The sequence below is a fragment of the Diprion similis genome, chromosome 5, assembly GCF_021155765.1.
Source record: "Diprion similis isolate iyDipSimi1 chromosome 5, iyDipSimi1.1, whole genome shotgun sequence".
Classification (NCBI taxonomy): Eukaryota; Metazoa; Arthropoda; class Insecta; order Hymenoptera; family Diprionidae; genus Diprion; species Diprion similis.
The window spans coordinates 5,985,044-6,005,651 of NC_060109.1; the positions used below are offsets into that span (position 1 = coordinate 5,985,044).

The window sequence follows — 20,608 nt, forward strand, 5'->3', positions numbered from 1 at the left end:
GAAATCGTTCAGATCATCGTCTGCACGTAACAGGGTTATTCCCTTGATTATGATATTTGGTTTTGCTGAAGAATATCGCAAGCTCATTGTTATCGTGAAGAATGAGCTGATTCTCGCAAGATCACAAAGTGATTTGTATGCTATTGTTCAAAATCAAGACGAAGATTTCACAATTGCGATAGATAAAATAGCATGGTTAGTTCCGTATGTAAAGCTTCCGGAGAAACAAAAATTTAAGCTGCGAAATTTCATTGAGAAACATACACTCGTTTTCATAAGCTAGGAGCTTTTACTGGGAGCTTTTAATTTCTTAGTTGGGAGCTACACGAATATCCCCTGCCACCGACAGCCACGAAACACGTGCATACAGTGGAAATGTAAACCCATTTAGAGAAACTATATTGATCATGCTCGCTTTTCAAACGAACCGAAAGAACAAAACCCGTGAAAGTACCATTCATCAAGATTACTGTAACATTACTGATTGTTTCGGTAAAGTAGTGACGTACCAGTTCAAGTGAAAGTATTGTATCGCGCGCATTTCGGTCTCATTCCACTCGCTATTCAAAATCGTCCTTACACATGCGCTCACACTCGCGTGCAATTTTCTGTGGCAAAATCATATCAGTCTATCGTCTATGTATTCTGTAGTCTCTGTAAACCTCAGTTGTCTTTCTGATCTCTGACGATACGGTTCGTATCGTGTTTCACAAATCGAGCACATCTTTTGATCGTTAATCATCGAATATCTGGAATCATCATCCCGATTCACTCACTCGCGTCCTCTATTATTAATTCGCGGATCCCACGTCGATGATCTAGAATCTTTCGCTATCTCTCTCAACACTGATCTAAAAGCCTTTATCTAATTTTGATTATTATCCGTACAGTGACTTGAACTTTAACATAAGCAAATCTCTGTCTCAAATCTGTTGGTCATTTGGATATCGCGTGAATGTGATCTTTCTAGATCATTACGCTCTATTGACTCACTTCAGTATCGATACCAGTGAGCGAGTGTACGTGTAAATTTACGTGAGTCCTCCGAACAACCTGCTTCGGCACACATACTTACGGTAGGACCTCAGACTGATACACATCCAACCTAAGCAGGGTTGATAAAAACTGTTGTCACAGAGATCAAAAGTAAGGCAATAGCTCGAAATTCTCTGATTCTTGGTAATGAACTTCTGATCTAGAGGACAGTAATGACTTAAGATGCTCCGTGAAAGAATCTCGATACTAGTGCTGAAACAACACATTACATACGCCAGGTTGCGATGTAGTAAGTCAAACGGGCAATGTAGGTTTATATTAATACGATAATATATATAATGATAATATTAGTAGCGATAACGTATGTCAAAATGAGACCGTTGTTACATTATGTGTGTTCACGACTCAGGGCTTTTTCCACATGATTCAATAGATAATATTATGATTCATCAGCTCAATCATCGTGAGTTCTTTCCCGATAAGTTATGATAGGATTTAAGCCTCCATCATTTGGCCATGAAACTAATACGAAAATTTAGAGTGAGTTCAAGTTGAAGGAGCGTCGACAATACAGTGTCTAATTGTAATTCAATTCTACTTTATGCCAAATTGTTCAATGACTCAACTATTAAAATTTGAAAAGTACCTGAATTATATCTTACCTGCTCCCACAGTGGTTGTTGTTCGTTAACCCCTGGTCGAAGATTCATAATCTTCAGTTCAGCGGCTTTTAGTACTCCATCTTGTGTAAATTCTACATTTGGTTTTCCCTGATCACCTTCTACGGAGACGTTCTTCAGGTATCTGCAACAAAACAAATAATTATGTATCCTTCTGCCTGAGCAAAATAGCATTATTCAATGACGTATCTTGATCAAAAATAGTGAGAGGTACTACCATGTTTCAACGCTTCTTTTTGTGACGATGCGATAAACACAAACAACCTGACGATTGATGGGATTGAAACAAATAATTCAGTGCTCTGCATACGTAGCTCAATTCTTAAGAATTAGCGAACTAATTTCTTGAAAACCGTGTATATTCATAAATCAAACTATATAAACGAATGCTTTCTACTCCTGCACAAAGCTGACGACGATATCTTGGCAATGCAATGACATCTACCCTAGTAGAGTTGTCTGCAGCTGCAGAATTTGGAAGATTCTTCACTGATAATTTTTATGCAAAGTCAGTTTAAACTAAGTGCAGAACCTTATGTTTCCCTGTACCATTCGTGGCTGGCTTCTGCACACAGACTTATCGCAGGCTTACGTTTAGAAAAGATTCAGTTATAAACTATATAAACATTAGGGATCTGAGAAAAAAAAATTTCCACGGAAATAAGTTTGAAAATTTTATTTGGGTCTGAAAATACTCCTATTAAAATTTGAATTCTTAATAGTCACATCAAGCGGCTGCTCTTCGCACTTTTCCACTCTTCATAAAAATAACATGGGAAAAATGGTTTTGCTCCTTCTGATTTTCATAACTATACCTATAACATTGCGTCGTACAGAAAATTCACAGACATATTTTTGTACAGAATGACGAACGTTACAAAACAGGTCTGTTATCATTTTATGCTAAATCTAATATTTCAAAAGTTTTTTATAAGGTCCTCAAATGACCTTTGATCTAGAATAACTTTTGAACCAGTGAATTTATCAGAATATATACGACAATGTGTATACGTGATTTTTCTCTACGACGCATCATTATAGCTATTTGTAAGAATCAGAGCAAGCAAATACCATTTTCCCATGTTATTCTTGTAGAAAATAGAAAAGTGCGATGAGCAGCCTCTTAATGTTATTAAAAAAAGCTCAAATTTGAACAGGCGTGATATAATACCTAAGTGAAACTCTTGAACCAGTTGACAAGAAAAGAAAAAATCTCTGGAACACCCTAATAGTTCGGCACGGCAAAGTTCAGCGTCATAAACCGATATGACGTTTCAATAATGATTATAGAGAGCTGCAGACTAAATTTCAGCAACGCTGATATTAGATGTATAATATCCACGGCGCTTGATACATACATTATCACACGGCGATTAGCGCCGCGTTATGGGATCTCTGTCATCCCCGTTCTACATAAAAGGCAGCAAGGAACACAGGATATCAATGTAGTCACATAAGTGATTTGAAATACTACTTATTCTCTTGATTCTGTTTCCCTTTCCCCACCTGTCCCGGGCCATGCATTCTGAACACGGAGGCGGAAGACAGAGGGGAAATAACGCAGATACCGACATCCCGACTCCGAGGTATCTCTTCGAGGATGAGACCTATCCTGGCAGGTGGCTCAACGTCTCGTAGTTAGAACCCGTGCCTCCCCCGCAACTGTTCCTGGAGTATACGAGGCGGTCGCCTATCTTCTAGACGTCATTTACGGAGCGAATGATCGTCACCAATCTCGCGCGAACTGGCTTAGATACCGGACGTCCCTGCATCCCGTAACTGCAATTGCCCTAGTCCGATACACCCAAAATCGGCAAGGCCGACTTACAGAAACATCTCGTGGCTAAGGATGTTTGTACCATACCGGAGAACACCAAAGAGCCGGTGAACACCGTCAGAGCTGTCGCCCACGCATCCCGCAATAACGGAGGGATTAAGCACGGCAAACGCTGCGATGGCTGCGAGGCGTGCCAAATAACATATCCAGGAGGTGCTGTCACCTAACGTATCTATTGATAAGTTTTGTGGAGAACGCCGACGCTGCATCGACGAAGCTGCACGAAGAAACCCCCGAGCTCCTTACTTCTGTAACTCGAGCGACCCTGATCAGACGTGTTTCTTACCTTTGCTACCTTTTATTTTCATAACCTTTCTCTTTCCGTCTATGTGTTGATTTATTGTAATTATCGTACCTTGTAGTGTTTTGTGAGCCTGTGAATATTATTAACCGCCAAGACTCTTGGTTGTGGGACTAGTTCCAGTTTTGTTAACGTAAGTGAGCTTTTGTTACCGCTCGAACCCCTGAGACGCTGTGTCTTGCGTTCGTCGACCGCTTGGGTCGTTTAATTCCGTATCTTGGGTTTTCGTGTAGCTTATTACTTCTCTTGAATGATCAATTCGGCCGACATGATTAACCTTTTCTACCCCTGATTTTGTTCCCGAATTTTATAACGCTTTATTGATTTTCTCCCGCATGGCCCCCTTCCCCCACGTCCGCGTGGCGACAGCGTCATTACCTTAATTCCATGTTTTCGGTTCAGGCGGTAGCCTGGTCTAGGGTAAGATTTTTTACGTCATTTTTGGGTTGAAATAATGTTTGAGCCGTTGATGTTGTCGTGATTAAATTTTACATGTGTATTTATTGTTCCTTTGAGAATGTATCTACATTAAAAAAAAAATTATCTTAAATATTTTCATGTAGTTTTTTTTCATTTTTTTGCAACATGGTCAGACGAAATCCGTCTCAATTGGCGCCCACTCTGGGTAATGTTGTATGCACCTAAAAAAAAATATATATCTTCAATCTGTATGAGCATTCTGAGCACTGGTACCAGAATTAGTATTTAAAAAAATTTCGTTTCAAAATAGCGGTCTGTTAAACTTTGATTAACAATATTTCATACATTTTTGAGTATTTGACGAGTTACAAAATGTGGGTAAAACTATTGTTAGACTCAATTCTGCTACCAGTCCTCAGAAAGAGGCTACCGAAGGTATGTGCAGAATTTGATCGGTCAATCAGTTATCGAGATATCTGGACGCTAATTTGAAAAACATAGTTCTGAAATAAACCCGTTTAAAGTTCTGGTACCGTTAGATAAGGATTAAATTGAATTATCGATGCTTACTTAATTAATCTGCCAACCCGGGTCCATAGATTGCTCCTTTTATCCTTTTGTAGAAATGGTCTTGCTCCAATAGGGCTTTCGGGTTTCCTTCTAGCAGTCCTGGCTTCTTTTGGTGCGAATAACGAACGTCTTTCGGAACGGTCAATTCTCTGTTGATCACGTAACGTTACATATGCGTATGCTTGCTGTCCGATTTTTACACCCACCGAATGGAATATCTTTGATATTGTTTTGAACCCTTCGTTGATAATACACGTAGCTAGAAAAGTGGCTATTTCAATCGTAACAGCTCCAGAGTGAATGTGTTTTGGAGCGAACATCCAAATCAATGAATTTAGAGATTCATCATTGTTTTGTGTCTCCGCTCCTAGACACTGCTCTAACGAGTCGTCCGACAAAAGATTTTCGTATATAGGCTTTATCGCCTCTAAAACTTGATCACAGAGGGGCGGTCTATCAAGTCTGAAATCTTCGAGCGACCCAGCAGTCTTTGTGGTACGCCACTTGCACCAGCTCGGCGGGCAATACATGTGTTAAGGATTTTTGTCACTTGAAGCATAGTGATAGAATGTTGAAGACCACACGGCTTTCTTCATTTCTTCGATTGAGTGACAATTTCTTTTAATCACTGAACCGTAGTAAACCGTCAAGTTACCGATTACCTTGTCAGTTAATTCTCCTTTGTCTTTTCCACCTATACTTTTACATTGTTTCTTAACGTTATGTAATCTTGTTCCCATTCTTTTCGAAACATCCCCAATACACTCTTTTTTTGTACAATAGTATCTTCACCGTAAGGACACGCATCTACAATTCCTTTATACGTTTTGCAATCTCCATCGCCAATGTATCAAGTGTATTGCACGCCGTATTTTTCTACCGATCGGAGAAGCATCTCTAATGCTGGGTCAACTTCCATCTTACCCGCACTGCCATGGTGGTTATTAGTACAGTCTTCGTGAGTTTCGAACCAATCATCGAATTTCTCGGTGGTCATCTTGTTTTTACTTACGGCACACGCTTTGCAAAAGCCCGATTTGACCACAGTATCTAGCACTTTTTGCTATATTTACCAATTATACTAGTCACGCCAAACCGTGAACTAAAACCTCGATTTTTCCATGTACCATCCCCTAACATTGTTAGCTTCACTGATGAAGATTCTTTTCCGAAAGTCAGATCTTTCTCCGCATCGACGGCTTTTTGCAGCACGCAATCGTACACAACAGCAGCTGCGCAGTGCAATTTTTTCAACACAGCAGAATAATTTGCTTTCGACATTCCCACTCCGGTATCGGTTATCCCGTAAAATACATTGAGTCCTTCTCTGCAAATTCCTAACAATCGCATTGCCACCACAATCAGAGGATTAATCTTAAATGCTTCATCGATAAACGGAGAAGTGTTGATATACCGGGAATCGCACGTACATTTCATTTCGATTTTGAACCTCAATCCGCGAGACGTGGTTTTAGCGAAGGAAATTTCGTTTTTACAAGTCTTACAAACAACAAACGCGCGGATGACTGCAAAACGGTGATAAAATTCAACATGCAGTAACCGTGTTCCACATCCAGTGGAACTTCTATGTCTCTTCTTTTCCGCAACTTCGCTGCTGATGCACTTGTTAGATTCTCACTGCTTTCACCAGTATGCTGATTTCCTCGAAATTTTCTTTTTCTCGTCAATGAATTTCGATGTGCGCAAGATTTATTCGTTTTCCTACACCCCTTAAGGGTCATTTCTACAGAATTATTTGGGTGTCTGTTCTGATCGAAGGTTGGGACGTAACTGAATCTAGCACAGTTCAAATACGTTAAAAGAAAATGGAGAAGCATTCAAAATAATTCTGAAAACTGGATTACCGTTATACTGTTTGGAGTCCTAGGGGACAGTGCCCCTTCTCCGAACGAGCGCAAAGCTGCTTCTCGACTGCACTACCTGAGTGCGCGGCTTGCTTATAATTTCTATTACTCTGCTAATTTTTAGAATATCAATCAATGGTTTTATCTATCAAAAAACTAAATGTGAAGCTACCATGCCGACCGTTAACCATTTGGGATTTGTCAAATTACGCTAAAATTAAGAAAATTCCATATTTCCGAAGAGTTTTTATGCGCAACGAAATGCCTAAGAATGGTCCGCGTCAGAATAAAACGGCGTTGGTCAATCTTAAAGAGGAGGACGGAACACAGTGGGCTGCAAATAAGAAACGTAGCAACAATGTCGTTTATTTCGACAGTTTCGGGCATCTTCAACCTCTGTTAGATCTTGTGGAATATCTCGGTGTTGGTAGCGTGAAGTATGACGATGAAAGATATCAGGATTACAATGCATTCGATTGCGGAACCTTGTGTCTGAAATTTCTTAGCGGTGAGTGTGAAGTAAAGTATAAGGTCAGTGTCATATTTGCAGTTATGCATTATTCATTTACGTCAATGATATCAGGAACGTTTTTGATTCTTGAGGTGCAATATTTTCCTCCCATTAAACTTGCTGATTACAAAGACTACGTTCTTGGTATCGTGGAATGGTTGACCTTTAATTCCGTTCTGAAGGTAAATGCTGGTCATAATGAAATGTATGTAGCAGACAAAGTAGTCACTATTCCTAACGATAACTATGGATTAAATTAGGAAATTAGGGATATTCAGACTTATGTTCAAGACGCATCTAAACATACAGACATTGTCATCCGTATCAAACCCAACAATAACACGCTATGATGATGATAATGATTCCATTAGTCAGCTTCTCGGATTCGCGCCGCGTGTATTAACAGCTAGAAAAACTCACCAATCAGATATGCCTGTAACCATTTTTATGGTCAACGCGTTGCGAGTTGAATGTAGCATTACATCAGGTGCCTATATCAATAAGCGTAAAGTACACACTGTACACGATTTTGTTTCGATCGTTCCACCTGGATATAAGATTGTGGCTTTTTTAAAATTGGTTAAATCTGACGGTACTGCAAGAGCAATCACAACCGTGGTCAATATGCCTTCTGTCATTTGTTCGAAAAGGTACGCTACGAATTGAATGCTGTAGAGATTGACCCGAGCAAAAACGTCGGTTTAACCAGCTTGCTGAAGTGTTTCGCGTCGCTAAGCCCTGGTCAGAGTTGGTTTATGGAAAATGCCGGATGGCTCGAAGTTGCAGAAATGAAAAAAATAACCGATGCTGATAGTAACTTTAATATAATTATCCCCCTGTACGTGATACTAGGCTTTGCTAAAGACTATCGCCAGATTATCATTAACGCGAAGCATAAGCTTATTCTTTCAAGATCTGAAAGTGATTTAAATGCCATCATTTGGAACCAAGATTGTACCAAGATAAACGCCAACTTCCAAGCTACATATTACGGTAAAGAACCTAAACCTTCAGAACCTAAACCTTTAGAAACCTAAAGAACGACTGTTCGAAACAAAACGAAGCCCTCCGATCCGGACATGTCAATATTCGTATCGAATTTGAAGCTAAGAGTAACTTTCCAGCCGGTACCTCTGCATACTGCTCGATTTTACATAATCGTATAATTAAATATAACTCATTGAGTGGTGGGGTGAGAGGGTTAGTATAAAACCCTGCAGATTGTAGCATTTAGTTTAGTATTTTACACGATGGAATTCCTGTTAGACGTGCAAGGATTCAACAGAACGGTACTCGGTTTCACACCGAAAGACTTAGCGATTTTATCTGTACTCTGAAACTCATCCGTCAGTTTTCCTCGCCGCAACACCACACGATTAGGACTGTCTGCCTATTTCTAAAGCCAAAATTCTTGGTTACAACGTAATTACCATGAACTATCCTGGAGCAGCGGTAATATACCCATTCAACAAGCTTCCTTTCATCCTTAAATGTGAAAAACTACGTAATGCTTCGAAAGTTTACGTCAAAGGGTTGGAAAAAAAGAAAGGGTTGGAGAACATTTTACGTGAAAAACAAGCTAAAGTCATCGATTTGATGGAGTTGGGACGTCCTTCTTCGCAAAAGTTAAACAAGATGTTTGATACTGCACTTGCATGTGATCATCATCATGGATTGTTACGTCCGAATTGTGCTACACGAAACGTGTTTTTTTTTTCCAAAAATTTTTTCGAAACATAAAACCCTATCGATATCTTCTCGAACTGTTTAGAGTCTCGATCTTGGTTATAATACTGTTGAATAAGAAACCTGTATGTACTCATGTCTTATACCAATATTTACGATTCATGTAAACCGCAATCTTAAGTTCTCTGAATAAAATCATTTCCATCAATATCAACCAATATTTTTATAACCTATTGCTTTAGATTTAAGTCAGAACTTTAAGCATTCAAAGTTTTTGCTGATCGCTAGTCATCACATCGGAGGATTCCAAGAACTGTTTTTTTCATGAATCGCGGGTCGAAGCTTCCACAGTTTAAAAATTTAGCTGATCGTCATGGGCTGACGTCAAGTCATACCATTCGCTGGTTCATTCGTCATTGATGCACGTGTGGATCCAGAACCTTTAACGTTTCTCTGATCGACGCGGGCCGCTCAGCGTCATATTGCTACTAGTCAGTCGATTTGATTGTTTTTTACTAATTCAGCTTTCATGCCGGTGTGGTTTCGACGTTTTGCCGATCGACGCGGGCCTCTCATCGTCCCATCGCAACTTGTCTGGCGATTCTGAGAACTGTTTGTCTTCCTACATTCTACGTGTAAGGTATGCACGCTAGAGGCGTGCGTGTTGCGTGCTGTAGGTGACTGTGGCGGCAGGGGAGTCGTCGTTGAAGAGTGGCACTGACGAAGCAATATAAAAAATGTAAGAGCTACAAGAGCTCCCGGCTTTTGTTAATAAACATATATTTCTTAAACAACTTAATTTGCAGTTCATTCACCCTACAGCCATTACACTACGGAATCGTCGTTGCTAACCTCAACCCCCCCCCCCTCCGCAAGAAGAATCTTCCAGAAGCTGACTCATGGTGGAAGATCCTTCTGTAGGGGGGATCTTGTCGAACTGTACGAGTTCACGTCTGCGTCTGGATCCTGCTTGATGCATGTCAGTAACAGGTTAAACGTGATGGTAACTTGATTCGTTATCGATGCGGTTACGAAGAAACTGATGACGGTAACTGAAACAAAGGTAGAATATCACGATGCAGGTGAAAAAGTACCGCTAATGTGAATAATTTTATCATAAACGATGGCAGGGTAGAGCGCAAAACAGATGATTTTTTTCCGATGATCGATGTGATGGTAACGCAGAGCGCAGAACGGTTGACGGCTGACTGCGGTAGGGATAACCCCCTCCACCTCACACTCCGCGAGAAAAGGTTCACGTCCGCGCTGTGTCGGTAAAGTAGGGATTTATATCCAAAACCGGCCTGTCTTTATTACTTTTATGTTTCAAATGTGATTTGGTAAGTTCACTTTCGACGTTTTTACTATGATTTGGTGAGTTCATTCTCTAAATTAGACGACGCTTCTACTAAAGAAATAGTTTTTCAAAGGTCACTTGAAGATTCACAAAGATATTGCAAAACATAGCTCGGCATTCTCTGCCGGACCGCGGCAGGCAGCGCCAAGCTTTACTCGATCTGCCGCATGGCACCGCCTTTCTCGCTATTTATCCCATTGACAAATAAACATGTCATTACAAATAAGTGGGTTCGATTATTCTGTTAAATCAGAAATTCTAATACCTACTTATTGCAGTGCATGTTGAAGCCACAGCAAAAATAGCTCCTATCTAATAAAATTATATTGATGAGACGCCTGAAGTTATCGTGTTTAGATCAACATCTCAATACAGCACTCAGTATAGTATACGTGGTATAGATCGACGGGACAATGTTTTTCGTCACCCAGGAGCAGCGCTCCGTAGTATTTGTGGTCCGAGTCTTGAGGCCCGGGTAAGAGAGACGATGTTTTTCGTGGTCCAGGACCAGTGCCCGGTAGTATTCATGGTTCAGGTCGACGAAATAAGCGTATTCCTGGTCCAGGTCGACGGAGCAAGCGTATGCGTGGTCCTGGTCGCGAAGAAAATGTTTTTCGTCGATGTTTTGCGTACAAGACCAGCGCACCGTAGTATTTGTGGTACAGATCGATGTGACGATGTTTAACGGTGTTGCATGAAGTTATCAATTAAGAAGGTAAAACTGCATTCATTTGAACTGGGCATGGTAGCATAAGATAACAATTTCAACATTTTCAATTGAAAAGGGAAAATATAAAAAAAAATAACAGTGCGTGAGGATATGATTGACGAATTATATCCATTAACATTATCTGAAATTGAAATTAGTAAAAGATCCATCTGAGCGCCACAAAATTCGGAACTGAAACAAGTTAATTGGAAGATTCTTGTACGTATGAGCGGAAATATGCTCAAATCACGTATCATTGACTATGCCACCCTCCATGGCGATGACAATTTTGACCTAAACTCAGATCAAACGGCCACGCTTCGGTTTCCAGTCGAATATTTAAACAGTCTACAATCACCCGGCATACCAACACATAATTTGCGAATCGAATTCGGCGCAATCGTAATGTTATTGCTTGATATTGCTATATCTGACGGTCTGTGTAACAGGACACGATTGACTGTTCAGGCACTTCATCCGCGCATTCTTATAGAACAAAATTTAAACAGTGAAAAACAAGGCCAGATGCGCATCACCTGCCATTATGGAGGTATTCGAGAAATTCCGTCTATGGTCTATAGTCCTTCTGCCATTTGACTCCAACGTTTATGCCGTTTCTATCCATGTTCCTTTGCGACTTTATGCCGGGAGAATCACTAGAAACTATACAAGAACTGGGCATGCGCGAGTTCAAATCGGCCGTCCGTGCAGGCTGGTTACCCCGAGTCTCAGCTGTTAAATACTGTTTTTGTCAGCGATGTAGTTCACGTGCATAGTTGGAATCTCAAGTAATTGAGGTAGTGACTTGGAAAATCTTGAGAAGCATTTGTTATTAAGTCAGAAGTTGATTCTTAAAGAACGGTCAGAATTTGATGCTGTTGCCTCTCAAAATTCGTCTTATTTGATTGAAACAAGAATTCTGTTTAAAAGTTGAGTGCTTGGAAGAAACGAAGCAGGTAGAGGCAAAAAATTTCGTCAATTATTTTTTTCACTTCATACATTAAGAATAACAATGAAATTTTTTCCCATCAACAGAAAATACATTCAAAATAATTGAATCTCTGCTCTTGGCTGATATCTCCTCCTCCTATTCAATTCATGACACGTGCAAAGATCATCGCTACTTTTCTTGGTTGGCGAAGGAAGTTGTAGGTGTTATGGATTCTTTCCACTTCAGATCTAATCTCAAAAAATCTAATCCGAAGCGTAAAACTCAGAAACGTTCTGCTAAACAAATTGAAAATCAATATTCTCAAAATGTGCATCACTGTCAAAATCAACTTTGAGGATGACCATGTTTTAGAGTAATGTTCAGAATATTAATATGAATATATTGACTTATCAGATCCAAGATTGTACTCCTTGTTCCTTTGAAACGAATAAATATCTAATTTTCGACGAAGTTCATGAAAATATTTACTCGAACCTAAATCCAATACAATATCTTCTTCATACTGCTCCGAACATCACCCAGTAAGATGAATATCCGGAAGGAATCTCCCTGTCGCAGAAATCATTATAAAATTCTTTGTTTTCAACTTGTGCCACTAGATAACTTTTCTGTCGCGGCTTCCACTTCCAATTTCAGGATGAGATTTCTTGTTTCGAACAGAGCTAACATGGAATGCAGAAATAATTGTAATAAATAGAGATTCACAAACTTTCAGTTCCAGTGAAGGACCATTGTGAAAGTGTAGAATTGAATCTGGTTTCAAGCTATCAATAAGTTACACGATAACACTCCGATAGAGATTCAAAATAAAAAAGTTAGCCAGCAAGTTGATCCTATTGTAGACCAAGTTATCATTTGTAACGTTTACTAGTCAGTAAATGCATACCATAGACCTTGCTGGGGTTGAAAGAGACGCACAGGGCGGCCAAAGGCCCCTTTATGCGGCCAAAAGTCGAAAAATGTAGAGAATGATCCACAAATTGGTATACAGGGGTTTTTTTGGATCGCTGATTATGAATTCATCATCAGAATTAGCAAATTCAAGATGGCCGACCTAGTACTTATAAAAAATTGAATGAATTGGGCGATTGATTAAAAGTCTTTGTTTTGAGATTGTTAGGGTATGTAATTGAGAATGAACAAATTAAAAATGGCGGGGTGCAATATGGCGATGTTATACAGGAAAAAAATTATTATATTTTTATTGACATTTACCATAGTAACTCACATTACATATTAGCTCGTAGATTTTCAGTTTTTCTGCGCTTACTGCGATCAGAAGACTGTGAAAAACTCACTTCTGGCCGGCCGCGGCCTGAGATAGGCTGTTTTGTATCAGATTTTTCCTTTTCCGGTTCGTGTAGTTCAACGGATTGCAACAGCCAATCGTGATTTTTTCTTTTGAAATTTTCGTCTGTTCTGTTACTATTATTCCACCTCTTTTTCATATCGGCTATCAATTTTGATAATCTTAGTTGCTCGTCATTCGATAATATGTATTCACAATTATGTCTTTCAGACAAAAATTTTTCGATCATGACATACATATGTTTTATGTCTTCTTTTATTCCTGGTTTTATTACATTAAATAATGCCAGTCTTGTAAAGCTGGCACCTTCACGTTCTGTTACATAACTGGAACCTAAAAAAAAAAAAAAACTTTTACGCACACATACATGACAGTTACATTAGGCAGCTACAGGTGTATGCGCTGTCTTACTCGCTCGCTCGCGAAAGAATTTTTTTTTTTTCTAACTCAATCCCTCTCTCTTTCTCATATTCTTTTGATTTATTGTATGGATGTGTTTTCCTTCGAAGGCTCACTTTTATCTTTGTTTTTCATTTTCGTTTTTGAATTCTATGCTTTATTTTATTTTGTTTTTCATGTATTACTGTGATTGTTAAAACGAATATCTTACTTTTTTTTGTAATACAGTGCACAAAAACTGAACGGGCAGCAACGGGCAGCTGAAATTGATTTTATTCAGTATATAATACTTTTATCTAAAACCTCAAATGACTTAGAGAGCAAGATGTAGTAAGATAAAAAAGTATTCACTCAATCAAATCCATTCAATTCGAGAAAAATAATCAAAAAATAGTCCTTACATATCTCCTTCTAACAATGTACTATTCAGGAATTTATATTCAGAATTTTTTTTACTAATTCTACTCACCTTCAGCTGTAGAATCCATTTTGTTTTGTTCAAATCGCTTGAAAACAAAAATTTGACGCCTGTTTATCCGACGCGTCGCCAGTCGCACATTCCTAATCGTCGTGTAGCGTTCGGGCGAAGGCCATATTCAGACTGAGATTATGGGGGGATTTGAGGCAAGGGACCTTACTATGAACGTTTTCCGTCTCCTAGGAGACTCCTTTATCCAACCCAATGACAAAATATCCCCAACTAAAAACTTTTTTTTTCGACTTTTGGCCGCATAAAGGGGCCTTTGGCCGCACTGTGAGACGCAAGCACAGATGATAGCTGCAACTCGCTAGTCAAATGATACCGTCAATTAATATTGGCTTTGAAGACATTTTCAACTAAAGGTATCCAACATTTTTAGATCGAGATTGATCACCTACTCAAATTTTTGACTGGAATCTGACTTATACTGCTTATAAAGACCCGTTGTACACCTCGAAAACTCGGAAATGGAAAACCCTTATACCGCTCAAGCGATTAGAGTGAAACTTAGACAATGCCTTATTTTGGCAAAAAGTGGAGCAACTTTTTATTTTTTTTAAATTTGGAAAAAATTTTTACAGATTAGTTACCACCCACAGAGATTGGTCAAATTTTCACAGTATGATGCCACTCGGAGGTGATGAAATACAGATTTTGAGCCCAGTCCCATAAGATTTGATGGTGAAATGACGAAATAGCAGCTGATCTGGTTTTCGCTAACGAAGTACACCGAAATCTCATTTTGGCGACATTTGTTACCGACATCACGCGCATGCCGGTAATGTATGCGTGCAATGTCGGTAAGAAATTACCGACAAATGTCACTAAAATAAGATTTCGGTGTTCTTCGTAATCGAAAACCCGATCAGCTGCAATTCCATCACTTCACTATCAAATCTCATGGGACTGGGCTCGAAATATGTGTTTTATTACCGCCGAGTGGCATCATACCGGATAGTTCGATCCATCCAGTGCAACTGTGGTTATTTGGCCAATTTTTGTGGGTGGTAACCAATCTGTAAAATTTCTTTCCAAATTTTAAAAAAGTAAAAAGTTGCTGGACTTTTTGCCAAAATAAGGCATTAACTGCCCAAGTTTTACTCTGATCACTTGAGCGGTATAGGAGTTTCGCATCCCCGCGTTTTCGAAGTGTACAGCGAGTCTTTATAAGCACCTTAAGACTTGAAACACTATTCATTTGAATTAAATACTAAGAGAGTAAAAAATGAAATATCAAAACTGAAGAGGATGAAATTTGAAAAATAATAAGGGCCAATAATACTGCTTGGATTAGAATGGCGCACGGAATAATTCCTCTGTAAAATTATCTAGGAGCTACGGTTAAATATCAAACTTATTACTATTGGCTCGGTTAATGTAAAATGATCAAATATTCAGACACCATGATCTGAAGCGTATCGTACTCTTTAATTTAGCCTCGACTCATGTTCAGAAGATGGTGATGACCTGAAGAAATTCCTTCGGGTACCTGTTGTCTGATGGAACAACGGAACAACCAGGTTCGATGGTTGGAATGGTGGCACTAATCGAGAAACCGTGCCACCAAAATGTTCTGACCATCAGGTAAGGTATGATTTTCCGCCTATTAACCAAATTTGAAACTTTGAGTCTGTCAAACAAAAAAACGAATTCCATCAATGAATACATGTGAAAATATTTTGGTATGCAACGATCACAGAATGAGAAATTTACTTACACGCTTCGATGCCTGGCAACTTTAGTCTCGCTTAGACGATGGCTTGTTTTCTAACTGAAAATATTAAAAGGTATTATTATCAGACAAGAGTTTCTAATTGTTCTGGATACCATCAATTTTCGATAAATTGCGACAGATAAACGAAGTGCTACTTTTCGTACTCCTGAGCTTCGTGTTCTAAGATACATACAATTTCTTTTATTCCTTGTTACTGATTTTATTTATTTATTTCATGTTCATGGGCACTGATTCCTACTCCGAAGCTACTTTCTACTGGGTTTCAACAATCCATTTACTTTCAATTTCATGTAAACAAAGAATCTGTTTTAAATAAACAATATCTTTACTCACCTGCCTCAGTTTGTCTAGACTCCCATTCGTTGATGACGTTCCACATTTAATTTCAGATTTCTCCTTTTAATAAATAACTCGTCCAATTTTTGTAGCTTTCGAGATTTGTTTCTTCATTGACGTCTTTATTGTATCGATCAAATATCTTCTAATATCAACCACGGTTTTGCTGAATGACATTTAGCTCAGAAATTTCACGCTAAATAAAAATAAATATCAACATAACCTCAATACGCTACTTGACGCGCGAGAGATTCATAGCCTTGTCATATTCTGTGTACGTTGGTCGCTTTGGTTAGCTGATGAAAACAACGTCGCAGGGCGATTTCGCCGACTAATGAGATGGAATTATTTGGCGCATGCAAAGTTCTTGTATAGTTTGTAGAGATTCTCTCGGTATACTGTATGTTACGTACATTTCACCGCGAATAAAACGTTTAAAGTAGATTCCTTACTCCCTGAACAATAAACAAATGAGATCGTGCCTAACAGCGCGAGGCCCGAAGTGCCGAACTTTTGTTGGCCGAGATGCGTAGCGCCGAGTGTCAGAGTCCTTAGTGATTACAGAAAATGGTATTCGAGGTAGTGTGTCCCAGTGCTCTAATCGATATGCAAATGCTAACAATAGATACATGGGAGATGCCTTTAATTCAGAGCTCGAAAAGTCGTATCTCATGTACTTCGACGTTAACAACTTATTCGGTGCGGCTATGACCTTTTCTCTACCATACAGTTCTTTCGAATGGATATTAGATTTCCAACAATTTGATGTTTTTTCCATCTTAGACGAAGCGGAGTTTGGCTATATATTAGAGGTAGATTTGAAACATCCTGAGGAACTGTATAAAATGCATAAAGACTTGCCACTGTGTCCGGAGCACTACATACCTTCGATTTTGAATACTAAGCAGCCGAAATTGATGACCACGCTACTTTCCAAGCAAGACCACGTTCTTCATCAACGCGTCTTGAAACTATGCTTACAGTGAGGTCTAAGGTTGGTTAAAATTCACTGAGTTCTTAAATTCCGGCAAACCCCGTGGCTCAAAAAACACATAGATTTAAATACCGATTTACGGAAAAATCGAACAACGAATTTGAAAAAAACTTCTTTAAACTGATCAACAACGCAGTTTTTGAGAAAACAATGAAAAATGTTAGGAAGTACAGAAATGTCAGGATGATCACGAAATGGGATGAAAGATACGCTGCTAGAGCTACCATAGCCGAACCAAATTTCCACTGCTGTACAATCTTTGATAAAGATATGATAATAGTTGAATTGCGTAGAACGACAATCGAACTCAACAAACCATTATATGCAGGCTCCTTCATTTTGGATCTTTCAGAGACTTTTATTCACGATTTTTACTACAAGTATATCAAAACCAAATTTGGACATCAATTAAAATTAATGTATACTGACACGGATAGTTTGATATATCACTTTACCGTCCCCAACATTGACAAATGTGTCAAACAGGACTTGGATAAATTTGATACTTTCGATAATCCACGTGATAATGTCTACGGAATGCCGTTGGTTAACAAAACAGTTCTGGGTTCAATGAAAAATGAGTGTAATGGGAAAATAATGACGTCATTTATTGGCTTGAGAGCGGAATTGTATTCATTCAGAGTAATGGGGAAGAATAAGGATAAAAAACGAGCCAAGAGTGTCAAAGGATCCCTATCATGAAGCAAGAACTTTTGATGATCACCTGAAGTGTGCTTTGCCACATAAAAATTTGGTCAAACATCACAGTTTTGTTTTGAGTCAAAAGCATCAGGCCTGTACCATAGAACAGAAGAAGGTAGCACTAAGCTGAAACGGCGGTAAGCGAATCGTATTTGCAAACACGCCCGATACGCTTCCGTAGGGCTACCAGACCTACATATAAAGTGAGTCTTACAGTAATTACGGTGTAAAATGGGATTGTATGTCTACATGTAGAGTGAAAAATAAAACTTTCGTAAGCCTTTCGTAAGCCATTCTGGAACTTTTGTAAACTTCTGAAAAATTTTTACCCATTTTTTCAACCCTCTTGAAACTTCTGTCAGCCCTTTGGAAACCTATTGCATTTTTTGTAAGTCTTTCATGAGCCTTTTCAGAACTTTTGTAAAATGTTTGTACCTATTTATACCTTATTGTACCAGACAAAACTGTGATATCTACGTCCGTTACACTAGAGACATGCATACAAAGATCATGTGAACACCAATGTGTCTTACTCGCACACAGTTCAAAGATGTGTGTTGTGCGTGCTGGAATGTAAATACGGGTTTCTTGTGATCGGCAAAAACAGTGAGCTCAAAATTATTATTGAAAAATATACCTGTATAACTGTATTTTATGAATACTCTCATTATTTGAACTTGTTTGTATCTTATCTAAATAAAAAATTAGTTCGTACATTGGAATAGTTCTTATTATTCTATGATACCAAGCTCAACCACGCTTTAGCATTTCATTTCATCTTTGACAGAGCAGTACTCCAACGAAATCATGTTTTGCATTCCAAGAGCGATAGTAAAGCTGTTGGTCAACCTTGCACTCTGTCTTTAACTGAGTCCGTTCAAACTTTATCGTAGTGTTTACATTACAGTTACATCACCTGTCAGATCGTTAATTCACCGATACATATGGAAGGATAAATGATAAATACATATAATTTTGATCGTTTTCATTCGTTATTAAAAGTTTCGTTACAAAATTTGTATGTGATACTTGAAATTACACGTAAACGAATTCAAGTTGATTGTCTTTAGCCGTTTTTCTGTAGCCATTCGAATTTTGTGGCGAGCGATTCCAAAAGTCCAGTCGTTGCGATAATTCGCGTTGTCTCTTGACCAAGTCTGCTTCAACCTCATCGCAGACCTCAAACGACGCTTGGCGAATTTTATCTTTGCTCGTTGGTGTTCGGAATAACGCTTTCTGAGATTTTAAAAACTCAATTCGAAGTTGAATTTTATTTCACGAAATGGAACCTGAATTTATCCATCGTGTTGTCATGTACTATTATATATCTTGGGATAAGGGTGGGCAGGATGGCTTAACGCTAAGTGAAAGATACATATAGTTTTATTCTTTTTTTTTTTTTAATAATACTAGAAGTACTAGATAGAAAATTTGTCTGTGATATTTACATTACATGTACACGAATTCAAGTCAATTAAACTGCCCGCCCAGATATCGCAGATGTAATCGAGGAACATTGGCAGCTATCACTATCTGCTGCAGCATTTTTTCGTCTTCTCGTACGGCTTTCGTCAGTCGATTCGGTAGAAAAACCGTAAACGAATCTTCCAAATCTAGAACGATTTTATCACCAAATTTCGTCTTAACTTGACATATTCCGCTGACTCGGTACTCGAAGTTGGCTTCAAGGTTCAAAAACTTTTTCAACAGGAGAAATGTCTCCGGCCATGCGACCTCGTTTAATTTTGAGAAATCCATGATTGTCACTGTGAAATCGTATTGGCTCAAATTCTCCCGTCAGTTAATTCAGTTCAGATCTGATTTCCAGCAGATGTTTCGTTTCCTCAATATTATTGATGAAGAGGTCTAGTCACTTCTTGAATTCACGTTGTTCCAATCCGCTCCACACGCACTTGAAACTTTGTGGGGAGAAAGAATGTCACGTGGTTGATATCACATCACACTTTGGACTTTTGATAAGAACGTCACGTGGTTGATATCACTTCGGACTTTGCACTAAACAGTTCTTTTGATAAGAATGTCATGTAGTTGATAACGCACTAGACTTTGGACTCGAAAAGAACGTCATATGGTTTGATATCGTGGAAACGGAATATCACGTGGTTCACCCCAGGAATTCTCGGAACTATTATTTGTCGAATGTCACGTAGTTAATATCAGGCTAACGAAAACAATTTTCGGAACTATTAATAGTCGAATGTCACGTAGTTGATATTGGGCTAACGAAAACAATTTTTGGAACTAACAATTGTGAAATGTAGGGTGTCAAATATCACACCGCAAGCTGCTTAAGGTTAATCGGAACATTCCTGAGATGGGTACGCTGATCGCACAAGAAACAGAAGGGTTTGCGTTTCCGCTACATCTCGACCGTCAATATGGAGGATAACAGCGAGACTGATGGTAAAGCCGCGTGATTTTGACCTTTGGCTGATAAAATTGCTGGTAAGGTTGACCTTCGGTCGATAAATAGGTAGCGCTATTTTGATCTTCGGTTCATACAGTGGACTGAGACGTCATCCCAGAGAAGGGTTTGAGTTGAGGGAAGATGTCAGTCAGTGTTGGCAACAGGGATCTGTGCGCAGAACCGGCATTGTATTACTACGGTATATGAAGGTATATGATAGCTTGCCACTGCCACCACGAATGTGTCAGGAATTTGGGAATAATGATAATAACATTATTAATCATAATAACCACAACGATGATGGTGACAATAATAATAATATATAATGTATAATATTAAT

General features: G+C 38.9%; 1 protein-coding gene across 1 annotated transcript in view; it reads right to left on the reverse strand.

Moving 5' to 3' along the window:
• The window catches only part of LOC124406401 (glutamate receptor ionotropic, NMDA 2B-like), a 491,146-nt gene that overhangs the window by 240,022 nt on the left and 230,516 nt on the right, over nt 1-20,608 (reverse strand). Inside the window, 1 exon segment of the mRNA XM_046881810.1 lies at nt 1,659-1,800. Within this exon segment, the coding sequence (XP_046737766.1) occupies nt 1,659-1,800 (142 nt within the window).